Source organism: Chelonia mydas, chromosome 9 (genome assembly GCF_015237465.2).
Source record: "Chelonia mydas isolate rCheMyd1 chromosome 9, rCheMyd1.pri.v2, whole genome shotgun sequence".
In the NCBI taxonomy this organism is placed as follows: Eukaryota; Metazoa; Chordata; order Testudines; family Cheloniidae; genus Chelonia; species Chelonia mydas.
The window spans coordinates 88,322,698-88,335,162 of NC_057855.1; the positions used below are offsets into that span (position 1 = coordinate 88,322,698).

At 49.2% G+C, this 12,465-nt stretch overlaps 1 protein-coding gene across 1 annotated transcript; it reads right to left on the minus strand.

The window, feature by feature from the left end:
• Positions 1-6,984: 6,984 nt before the first annotated feature.
• SLC25A5 (solute carrier family 25 member 5) lies at positions 6,985-11,390 on the minus strand. The gene is made up of 4 exons (XM_037908623.2): positions 11,153-11,390; positions 8,473-8,959; positions 8,174-8,314; positions 6,985-7,368 (listed from the first exon to the last, which is right to left on the minus strand). Exons 1-4 carry the CDS (start codon positions 11,261-11,263, stop codon positions 7,211-7,213), a joined length of 897 nt encoding a protein of 298 aa, XP_037764551.1. The 5' UTR covers positions 11,264-11,390; the 3' UTR covers positions 6,985-7,210.
• Between the last annotated feature and the right edge of the window lie 1,075 nt (positions 11,391-12,465).

Genomic DNA, 12,465 nt, shown 5'->3' on the forward strand with positions numbered 1-12,465 from the left:
ACACTTTTAACTCAGGAGCGACAGATGGTTTGAGGCCTGATCCAAAGCCCAAGGAAGTCAGTGGGAGTCTTTCCATTGGGTTCAGTGGGCTTTGGATCAGGCCCTCAGTGGGCTACGCTGCAGGTGTGGCATAGATAAGCTCTCTGGTTCAAAGTCCAAGAAAGCTGAATCAGCACTTCATCCTCCCAGGGTGGGAACATGGAGTGCCAGGAGGTGTGCTGTGTGGAAGGGCTCTTTCGAAAAGCCTTTTAAATCCAAAGTCCTGTCAGCACGGACTTTAAAGATCTTTGGACTCTTCTCATAAGAGTTAAGATTTTCCCAGGGTACATCTACACTGCGATAACCTCTCCTTCCCAGGGGGTCTCAGACAGAGCCCGGGCTCCAGCCTGAGCCCAAAGGTCTGCACTGCAATTTTATAGCCCCACAGCCCGAGCCTCCGCAGGCCCCAGTCAGCTGACCTGGGTCAGCCACAGCCATGCCACAGGTCTTTTATTGCAGTGCAAACATACCCTCAGTGTCTTTGTTAAAGAAATTTCCCTTTCCATGGCACTGTTGTGCAATGCGCTTCCTACTAGTAGCTCTTCCAGAGGCTGTGTTTCAGTGATGAAGATGTACACTGTATAATATACCCATCACTTAGGCCTGGACTGAACACTCCTGAATATTGGGAAAGTTCAGAGTTGGATTGGCACTTTGCAACTGACCCAAATCTCTATAATGGGCCAAACCAAAACCCAGGGCCCAAACACCCTGCATTTTGGAAAAGTTTGGATTTGACCTTCACAATACAAGCATATTGCTAGTATAAAAGTGAAACACTTTGGGATCCTAGGGGCAGTGTAAAGGTCAAGCAATTTTAGCTGAAATCAGATCAGTAGATTATTTCCAGAGGATGAATGCTCTTGTGGATTGGGATTTAGGAGACGTTGGGTCAATTCCCAGCTCTGCCACAGACTCCCTGTGTGACCTTGGTCAAGACACAATCTCTGTGCCTCAGTTCCCCTTCTGTAAAACAAGGATAATAATCCTTCCTTTCTCCCACTCTTTTTCTGATTTGTCTATTTAGGCAGGAAACTCTTCAGTTTAGGGACCGTGCTTTTGTACAGCCCCTAGCACAATGGGGCAATGATCTTGGGTGTTACATTTAGGCACAGCTAGAATACTAGTTAATCACTCCAGCGTTAGCAACCTGGAGAAATGGTCTGCATCCTTCCAAAGACAATCACCAATTGAAACATTATGATTGGGCCTCATCCCTACTACAAGGCTGCCTGTGATAGGAGGCTGCTTATCTTTGCTGCCAATGGGATTGTATCCCAGGCTAAATAACCTTCCTGCCACCTGCAAAAGTAAAGACCTTGTAAGAGACCATTAAAGAGCAGCCTGCTATGCACACGCACGTGTTGGCTACTCTCCAGCTTTCAGAATAAGGCAGTGAACTCCCAGAACCGGAAAGTTCAGTCCTATTTGCTTCTCAGACGACGTCTCCTCATATGTAGCAGCACCTGCCAGTGACTCTGAGGGGGGGGGAATGTAGAGACTGACCTCAGTCTGTGGGCTGGTCTCTTATGAAATGTGGCAGCTCACCCCAAATGCAGAGAGGGGGTTGGGGCACTGAGATTAGGGGCCTGCTACCACACAATTCATTCCATGTTACGGCATTGTCAGTTCAGTTACATGGGGCTGGATTCCCTTTGCCATTAGTGTCTTTAATTAGTGGCCTAAGCGCACTCACAAATACACTTCATTCATTCAGTCTTTACAAAGGGACAAGAACTGGCTTTCATGGAGATGGAGCGTTCTAGCCCTCAGGAAAGTGAGGAGCTGGCAGAATGTACTAGATACAGTGCACTACGCAAGCTGCCTTGTATTCCTGAGCCCCTAAGCAGACACTGCCGATCGCTCTAATTTCCAGAGTATCCACAGGGATCCAGACTGTGACCATGACATTCATTTAATTACAGCTGAGGCCTGCTTGTGGAATCTGAAAAGAGAGTCTCTGTAGTTACTGTGGCACCTGGCCTCATCAGCCTAATTCATGCCTGTTGCTAGGAATGAGACTTTGGGCACCTCAGTTCCCCTCATTAGTAGAGGGAGTAATACCCCCCAACTAGTGCACAGAGATGGTATGCGTACCACTTTGTGCTGAATGGAGCTGCAAAGCTGGAATTGTTTTTCAAACTTCCCCAAATCCAGTGTGCTAAAGTCAAGGCCAAGTGCAAAGTTTGGATCAGTCCATTCCCACTCTTCGGGGAACGTTTGGATCCAGAGTCATGGTTCGGGCTCTTATAGAAAGAGGGGCCAGTTGCACAGAGGTCAGGTGCAGTTTTGGTCTTGAATCATTTCTCTCTTTTGGTTACTATTTGTAAAGTGCTTAGAAAGGTCCCAAGCAGGCAGTGCTAGCCCACTGGGGGCCCTAAACAGGAATATTTTTGCTCTGCCTTCAACACATACTAAAAAAGCAAATAGCTCCTCGCCCCTTCCCTTGAGCTGCTCAGGGCCCTAAGCAGTTGCTTAGTCTGTTTATGCCTAGCACTGGCTGTGGTCCCCAACCAGAGCACGAGATCCAGCCCATCCCCTGGCATCTGGGGGACTTTGGCCCTGACTCTGAACTTTGTGACTAAGGCCCATCTCCTGTGATCATGCTGGCAATGCACTGCCCCTTGCATTCCTACACCCTTCTGCTAGATGGACTTCAGACTAGCATGCCTGAGATGACACAGGTGTGGGGCGGGCAACACTTGGTTGAATGAGAAAGTAAAGTCCAACCACGCTGACCTAGCACTGGAGGTGATGATGCCTGTGTTAGCTTGGCTCTTACGGGAGGAAAACGAGAGCTGACTGAAGTCTTAGGAAGGGCTGGCTCTCCTTTAGCTCACAGCTATTCCAAGCATTTAGCACCACTATCGGCCTCCCAGAACCATGGGCAAATATTGAATATGAGCCTGTGTGTAGCCTTTCTGCGTCAACAGGTCTTTAGCAGAGGATTTACAGCGGCTGGGCTGCCAGGAGGTTGTCACCGTGCCAGCGAGGAGGATGTTGGGAGCCTTAGCTCTGCCTAGGGTGACTAGACAGCAAGTGTAAAAAATCGGGACGGGGGTGTGGGGGTAATAGGAGACTATATAAGAAAAAGATACAAAAAACAGGACTGTCCCTATAAAATCAGGACATCTGATCACCCTAGCTCTGCCTAAGATCTTATTTGTACAGTAACTGTTTGAGTGGCAATGTGCAAAGGGAATCATTAACGTCAATCAGCAGCTGAGCCTGGACCAGACAGAGCCGCCACAGACATGAGATTGTCAATATGCCGGAGGAGGTTTTATGTAAAAACCACCATCATAACAGACACCCTTTAGGTAGTGTGCTTTAGGGCATCAGCCTGGGACCCAGGAAACCTGGGTTCAAATCCTGACTCCTCCACTAGGTTGCTGGGTCACCTTGGGCAAGTCTTTTCCCTTCCCCAGGGGTCTGTTTTCCCAATAATGACACTGACCTCCTCCGTAGCATGCTTGAGATCTCCTGCTGAAAGTGCTTGCCAAGAGCTAAGTATTACTAACACCTAATTAATTTCAGCAAAGAGGTCAATGACTGGAGACTGAATTCCCTCTCAGAAAGGATTCTCCCTCCCCGCTCAGGTTGAAGTATATGGGGAGAATGATGTAAGGAAACTTGCCATACGACTGCCTGTGCTTTCTATTGGTGAGTAAAGAGAACATTTACATTGTTAATATGACAGGTTTCAGAATAGCAGCCGTGTTAGTCTGCATTCGCAAAAAGAAAAGGAGGACTTGTGGCACCTTAGAGACTAACAAATTTATCTGAGCATAAGCTTTCGTGAGCTACAGCTCACTTCATCAGATGCATCCACTGAATGCATCCGATGAAGTGAGCTGTAGCTCACGAAAGCTTATGCTCAGATAAATTTGTTAGTCTCTAAGGTGCCACAAGTCCTCCTTTTTTTATTGTTAATATGGGCCATGTTCCACTGGGCGCCAACACTTGGAAAAAGGCATGTTACAGAAATGCCATGAAGTACGCACAACGATGTCTATCATGTACCAAATGCTTTTAACTGGTGTTCTTGAGTTTTCTTAGCTTGATTAAATCTCTCCCCCCTCCCTGACGGAGCCCATTGCGTGGAATGGATTGCTCCACACTGGAATGGTTTGTGAAAGTGGAATGTGAGAGCAAAAAAATAAAAGGATCAAATTCTCTTCTCCATTACACTGGTTCAACCCTACCAGATAATGGCCCATTCACTGCCACTAGATGAAGACTCCATGGCAAATGTACCAACATTCTGATTTTTACAGACTGCATTTCTTAGGACTCAGCTCCTCTTGAGCCTAGCCTGTATGGTGGAGCCTAGTACAAGCCAGTCTAAGCACCATCCTGCCGTACTCGAACCAGGCCCACCAGCAGGTCTCCCGCAGCACCACCACTTGCAAAAGTAGATTAAGTACTCGCCCTCATCCTAAGTCTATGCAGCCATGATTTCACAGCCTCACGTTTCCACCTCACACTACAGGGGGCTAGTGGGAGGAGAGAAGTTCCAGCGGCATGGACCACGTAAGCCACGTGCCAACAGGAAGCCCCCAAACAGCAGCATTTCAGGAAACCCCTTGCAATTCAGTAACATCTAGCAACCAGCCCCTAATTACTGAATCCATGTGTGTGGCACACAAGGGTTTTCCACCCAAATATCTGACCTAGAGCTGCCTGATTGGGATGAAGCATTAACGTATGTTGAGGGAAAGGGAAGTGCTCTCTCAGTGTAACTCATACCCCTAGCAGCTGCTTGACTTTTAAATACCAGGCCACAATAAGCACAAGTTGCTGAGTTACTCTGCTCCTGTGTGTGGACTGGTTTGTAAATGACCTTCATCTGTTATATACAGGTTGGGAGGGAGAGGGTCATAGTGAAAGAATGGAAAGGCCATGTGTGAAAAAAAACAAACAAATCACATAGCAAAGGCTCTTGGGTAGGTAATCTGGGGAATGCAGAGGTGCCTGCTCCATAGTGTCTCATTTAGTTCCCTGGTGCCATTGTATAGTCAATTACCTAAAGTTCATGCTCCATCACATTCTTGAAAAAAGAAAAGGAGGACTTGTGGCACCTTAGAGACTAACATTTATTTGAGCATACGCTTTTGTGAGCTACAGCTCACTTCGTCGAATACATTCAGTAGCTCACGAAAGCTTATACTCAAATAAATCTGTTAAGTCTCTAAGATGCTGCTACTCTGAAACCTATCACATTCTTGGACATCCAACTGGTCTTGCTGGACTAGAAGCAAAATGCTCTGCACCTTCACGCCGTCACTGACAGAAGCATTACCTGAGGGTGGAAGCCCTGGCAAGCAATTGCAGGCTGGTAGGAGACAATATTCCGAGTATGAATTCAGAGTGCCAATCACGCATAGCCAAATAGTGCCTGCCCTTAGATTACTGCTGTAATTAATGAGGTTGTGCCCTCTAATTCAGAATTAATTTTCAACAGTAAAAATGACTCTTGGCACTGTGTAAGGCAGCTGTAGGGCTGTTTGTGTGAGTCACACCACTCCATTTTGATCTTATTGGAAAAATGGCTCTGTTTGAGTTAGAGACTGAGGCTAAGAAGGGTGGTTTAGGAAAGGGCCTGGAGTGACCTTCCCTCCTTGAAGTCAGATTTAGGAATGGGAGGGATGCATCTGAACAGGATAGATGCACCAAGTATCCCATTGCCCTATATTAATGTAAGCTACACGTGCACATCTAGGTGGGGCAATACCATAGCTGCATTTCCTTTGTGGGTTAAAGGGATGAGGTAGAGGTTATGTAGTACCAAGCAAGGTCCAGTGGCTGTTGATTTTTAGGTAGGCTACGTAACCCAAAGAAAGCAAGCTCATGTTTAATAGGGCTGGTCTTCATTGCAGTTAACCCAGACTCTGATCCAGCTCCCCTCCATGCACAAAAACCTCTCCCCCATATGGGGTAGTGCTTTCTACCCAAGCACATTGCTCACACTTGGGCTAGTGATTCCCCCCCGCCCAACCCCCTTCTATGGGCATTGCTCCCTGTTGCCTTCCCATAACTCCGCCTGGTTGCTTAAGTTCTCCCCCAATTCACAGGGAATAAGAGTGGCTCAATTTACTGCAACACTAAGCAGAGGATAGTCCCCCCACAAGTCCTAGTGCCTCACCTGAGCCTGGATACACTTCAGTGGACATCCTTGGGTAAGGCCTTGCTGAGTGGCTGCTCAAGACCATCCTGGGTGCTCACAATCAAGCGTGAATCACTCAAGCTAATTCTGCAGGGAGGACATATCCATACCTGACAGTTTTTGCTCTTAAATATGGAGTCAGTAATTTCAGCCACTTCCTTGAAATTCTTACACTGAGAGACTAGTTTTCCAAGTGAGTTAATCCATCACCCCCTTGCATACCTTTCACTGGGAGTTCTGGCTACATCAGACATGGGTTAAACCATTTCTGGCTCCTTATCTGCCTAGAGCCTGGCTAGTTTTAATCTCAAGCTTTCGCTAGCACCAGTAGGCAGGGGGGCACTGCTGGCCTCTTATCACTTAACAGCTACCTTATCTATACAGGCACCGGAGCTCCATGGAGATTTGCATTAAGATATCAGTGCAGACAAGGCCTGTACATACCGGGAATTGTTTGAGATTGGGGCTTTAAAGGAAACAGTCAGTTAGGTAGTATCCCTTTCTTCTCCCCATCAAGAGGGTACAAGACAAGAAATACACCCTGTTTGTGGATTGGCCAGTTATTCAAACACTTTCCTATTAGCACAAGCATTAGAAACTTAGGTTTACCTGGACTATGACATCTCCTTAGACCCCACCCCCAGAGTGCTACTAGGAGTTTCTCTACTTCTTCCAGCATTTTCCCCACTGCAGCTGCTGGTGGAGTGAGGCACAGTTTACCGAAAAGAGGTAAAGCAAGTACAACACTAGTAGAGTCGGTTCTGGATTTTTTTTTTTTATTATTATTTCCTCAGACTTGTTATTTAAACAGGAGTGCCTGAAATAAAAACATTTGAGTCCCATCATCAGGGGAATGACTTGATAAAGACAGAGGTCAGGTGAGCATGACAGCTGCCCTTTGCTAAACAGTACGGATACCAGTTGTAATTGATACAGTTTTGACAGTCCATGAATGGTCAGAGTAAGTTACATAATACAACATGCCAGTTCACACGAGGAAGTAACTTAAGTGTACTTCTTGATTTCATCGTACAATACTAAGACAAAAGCACCACCCATTCCTCTGAGTACATTGGACCATGCACCCTTGAAGAACGCCTTGGACCCTTCATCCTGGGCAATCTTTCGCCAGCAGTCAATTGTACCAGAGTACATGATGTCAGCTGTGGAAAGTACAGAGATTGTTAATGAGAGGAGTCTCATGGACTAGGATCTTGCCCAGGTCAGTAGTGGCTCAGCAAGGCTGTCTGCTTTGAATGAATTACATGTCTGAGCTTGTGCTCTGGTGTTATTAGTCATTTAATTGTTTATCTTTTACTACACTTGCACCACTAATGGCATCTCATGCCTATTACATCTCAGTATAGACAAGAATTTGAGTTTTACTGTCTATAGCAACTGCACTAACATCTCAAGGGCTTGGGTTTAGCAGCTGCATAAAGGCAAGTCTTCACTGCAAGTCATCCCAGGAGATATGCTGCTCTACCATTGTCATGGCTTAAACCAGAAGCACCACCATCTGCTGGGAGTCCTTCCGCAGATTGTTTATATGCAACAGAGTGTCTGGATGTATTCTAGACAAAGGGCTGCATGGTCTCATGGAGCAAGGAACTCAAGCTCTAATCCTGGTCCAGCCAGTGACTTGCTGCACATGCTGGGAAAGATGGACTGTTCTGCCTATAAATGGATATCATATGTCTCACCAGAGCATTGAGAGGACTTTTACTCAGAGTGGTATAACTGCTAAAGCAATAGAAAATCTCGCTAGCCAGGGCATCAAAGGAAACCAACATCCATTTACAAGACTCCACTTCTGAACCATGAAGTCCTGCCTGCCCAAACCCTTCTGATCCCACGGGCCTTGAAACAGAGGTAGAGTTCTCTGCACCCATCTTGCATCTCTGGACAGAGAGGTTTCTTTGGGAATGCCCACCCACATTATGTTCTACATGGGAATTAGATACATACTTGCTTTACGCCCTGACTGCATCATCATACGACGGCGGACAGTATCAAATGGATAGGAGGTCAAACCAGCAACAGCAGTAACTGTCTGAGCAATCATCCAGCTGACAATGATGTGGGTGTTCTTTGGGTCAGGAAGCATTCCTATGGGAGGGAGGAGATCAGATTAATACCACCAAAACACTGTATATTATAATACCAAAGTAAATCATTTTTCTGCATTAGAGTCTAGAGTTTCTTCTCACAGCCTTAATGTTGTTTAGCTTCTTCTGCATTTTAAGAAGTTAGTTCAAAGGACCTACCCTTTGCAGTGTCATAGATGCCAAAATAGGCAGCTCTGTAGATAATGATACCCTGAACGGATACATTGAAGCCTTGGTACAGGCCCTTAAGACCATCAGACTTGAAGATCTTGACCAGGCAGTCACCAAGACCCTTGAATTCTCTGTCGGCTCCAGCTTTACCCACATCAGCTGCCAGACGGGTACGGGCAAAGTCAAGAGGGTAGACAAAACACAGAGATGTAGCACCAGCAGCACCACCAGATGCCAGGTTACCAGCAAAGTAACGCCAGAACTGGGTTCTTTGATCCACGCCACCCAGGAAGATCTGCTTGTATTTGTCTTTGAAAGCAAAGTTGAGGGCCTGAGTAGGGAAGTATCTGATCACATTAGCCAGGTTGCCGCGCCAGAAGGACAGGACACCCTGCTCTTTGGGGATACGGACAACACAGTCAATGATGCCCTTGTATTGCTGGTCTGCTGCAATCTGCTTGCTTGCATGCTGCACCTGTAAAACAGTAGAAGATGATGGATTAATATCATTGTGCTGATAAAATTACAAGCCTGAAGATCTGGATTGATGAAGTTTCATGGTTGTCACTTGGTAGAAATGTTTGCTTTAATTTGCATTTGATAATTAGCATCTGATTCTGGGGTCTGGATAGACTGTCTTCCCCTACGGAGATTAAGTACGTTTGAAGAATATCCATTTAGGCTAGAAATGTTGAAAGCTTGTTATGAAATAAAATAAGCTTGGTCCTATGAAGCTAGACGAATTACAAATGAAATTTGACAGATTTGGTAGTGAAAACATGAATTACTAGTAAACAAGAATGAAGATAAGATTAAGTGTAGATCTCTTAAGTTTGGTGACAAGACAAGCTAGAGTGAGTTATTGTTGAACTTCGCTCATTATAACAAGGTGTGGAAGGATTATATTTGTACCGATAAATTTTGATTTCACTGCACACACAATTCATAATCACAATTTACAGATAAGAGAACATAAGAAAAATGCTACTTGAGACCTCACAGTTTGAGTTAAGGATATTTTACTCAAGGATATTTTAACATTTTGTGTTCATGGTTATAAGGCTTTAACTTTTTGAATCTCAGTGACTACGGTCATTAATTGTCTGACCTCCCATAATTTCCCTGCAACTGTGAAAAGCATGCAAGTTAAAAAAAATCATAAAAAAATAAAAATTAAGTTTGCCAGGCCTAATTATATCAGAGTGTCATGAAAGTCCTAGGCTGCTTCAGCGAGAAGCTTCACTGTCCTCTAAGCAGATGTCAGTGCAATAGACTCCTGGAATGCAGAGAGCCGGTAAAGTGCTGAATTCCAAGGTGATCATCTGCCATTCATTTGACCCAGAAACAGGAAGTGCTGTTCTCTTAGGGTGGGGTAGTAATAAAGATCTTCCTGTCTCCATTTAGAATTGCTAGGATTTTCTAGAGCAACCCTCCTCCGTACACTTGTCACATCATTCTGATGAAAGTTTGACAATAAGGCGGATTACCTACTGGGGGCAGCCAGAAAGAACGTCTTTAGCGCAAAACTGCACGTGAATTTCTTTTCAAAAGCAAAATATGCTTTGCTACCCTGGATTTTTTCCGTAGTGCCCAAAAGGCAGCAATTTACCGTGATCCACCCCAGATCAGAGTTGCATGTGCTGTCTATTTTGGAGAGCAAAGCTTAGTTAGTAGCCTGCCTTTATCTTTTTGGAGGGGTTTTTTTTTGGGGGGGGGGGGGAAAGAGAGGAGAGTGGGGTCGTTTGGCCTGGAAGGTCACGGGGCTTCTTTGCTTTCCTCAGGCTGCGGGTTGTGCCTGCTTGGCTCTGCGCGCTGGTTTTACCGCACGATGCTCGGAAGCGGAGAGTCGATGGAGGCTCGCTCGGGGGTCCGAGACCCCACGGCTGGGCCTGGGGGCGCCCCTGGGCCCAGAGCACGAGGGCGATGCAGCCGCCAGCCCGGAGGGGAAGGAGCCGGGGCGGAGGCTGCTCCACCCCCCCACCCCCGGAGCCGGGCCCGGCACCGCTTTGCATAAGCGGAACTAGCTGGCTCCGGCAGCCGGTCGAGGCAGGCGGGTGGGTTCCGGCTTTGCCCGGCTTCTCCGCGCCCGGGGACCGCACGGGGGGCCGGGGACCCCCGCACACCGGGGCCGGGGCGCCCAGCCGCCGGCACAGGGCCAAGGAGACCGGCTCCTTGGGCCGGGCGGGGGGCAGGGGCACAGACCGCGGGGCAGGGGTCGCGCTGGCTGCGGCGCCCCGGCTCCCTCTCCCAAGCCGAGAGGCCCGGGATGCCCGGGCCCGCCCTCTCCTTGCCGCGACCTTGGGAGGCGGCTCCAGGCCCCGGCATCTCCCCGGCTCGCGGATGCGCCACGCGGCCGCGTCCCAGCTCCAGACAAAGCCGCGGCCGGCGGCCGGGTCCGGCCCCCGGGATTTCCCCGAGCACTCGGGGCCGGCCCGCCCGCCCCAACCCCGGCCCCAGCCGGAGCCCATTCATTCATCTCCGCCGGCGGGCGGGCGAGCCCCCGGCGCCCGGTGCATGCAACGCCTGCCCCGCGCTCTGCACCGCCGCCCCCCCCGCAACACCGACCTGCAGCGAGCCCAGCCCCCCCCCGCAACACCCACCTGCAGCGAGCCCAGCCCCCCCCGCAACACCCACCTGCAGCGAGCCCAGCCCCCCCCGCAACACCCACCTGCAGCAGCAGCTTCACTCTCTCGATGGGGGCGACGGCGGTCTTGGAGATGGCAGCGGCCACCCCCCCGGCCAGGAAATCCTTGGCGAAGGACAGGGCGGCGTCGGCCATGGCGGGGGCGGGAAGGTGAATAAATTAGACCCGGGGAGCGAGAGGCGGCTGGTGGGGGGCCCGCGGGCTCTGAGGCCGAGCTGCGGAAATGGCCGGTTTATATACAACCCCCCCGCCCGGGCTCCAGCGAGCGGGGCGGGAGGCGCACGGAGCTACGCACGGGCAGCTTCCCACCCCGCTGATTGGCTTGGAGCTGGGGGGCTGGGCCGGGGAGGGGCCGGCTGGGAATGAGGGGGGGGACCCTGGGTGTCGCCTCCCCCCACGTGGCACGGTGGGGACGGCCTGTGGGTCGGAGGGTTCTCCGGCGGCACGGGGCGTGGGGGGACTGGCAGGGCAGGGGGAGGAGGAGGGCAGGGTTTGCGGCCGGGAAGGGGCTGCCCTGGGTTTCAGGGTGTGACGCCGAGCGAGAGGCTGCTGCTAGGCAACCCCCGGGGAAATACGGGGGGGAGTGCCAGCGCCTGCATCCGCTTGTGACACCCTCGCCATGGAAACAGGGTTGGGCCTGGGAGCACCCCCACAAAACCTCAGGCCTGAGTCACTGATCACAGGCGCCCGGGGGGCAGAGAAGGTGGGTGGGCCCCGAGGTGCACATACTGTGAGGGATGCTTCCCAGAATCATGGTCACTGGTGCTGGACCAGATCTATGGGATACTGGAGTGCAGAGCTCAAAGGCGGCTCACAAAAAAGCCTGTCATGGCCCCTGCCAGGTCGGTCATTGCCCAACAAAAAATTTTTCCTCTCAGTTTGTTTAACTACTTTTATAGACCTTCCTCTGCACCAGCCTACCTGCTTCAATCCCACCTCAGAGTTCTCCAACTCTGGAGGGCAGAGGTATAACAGCCCACTTTAAACCTTAATCTAGTCCACGTGCCTTCCAGTGAAGGTCTGTTCCCTGCATATTTTTTTTCAGTGTCTTTGTCCAGTCTATTTTTTGTTACATCACACTCAAGCCATCAAATGTGCTACATGAATTTAATCTCCAGGGTTAAGAATGCCTAAAAAATAGTAAAAAAACCAAACAAACCCACCTCATAAACAGGAAAGAAAACAAAACAAGACTAGCAAATAATGAAATCAGTTCTTCCCTTCAGAGCTGATCAGGAGAAACTTTTAAGGCTTCACTCCACTCATACTCATTAGGGGAATATATGTGGTGAGCTTTCACGCCTTTCATAAAACCATTTCTTGACAGAGAAAGTTTC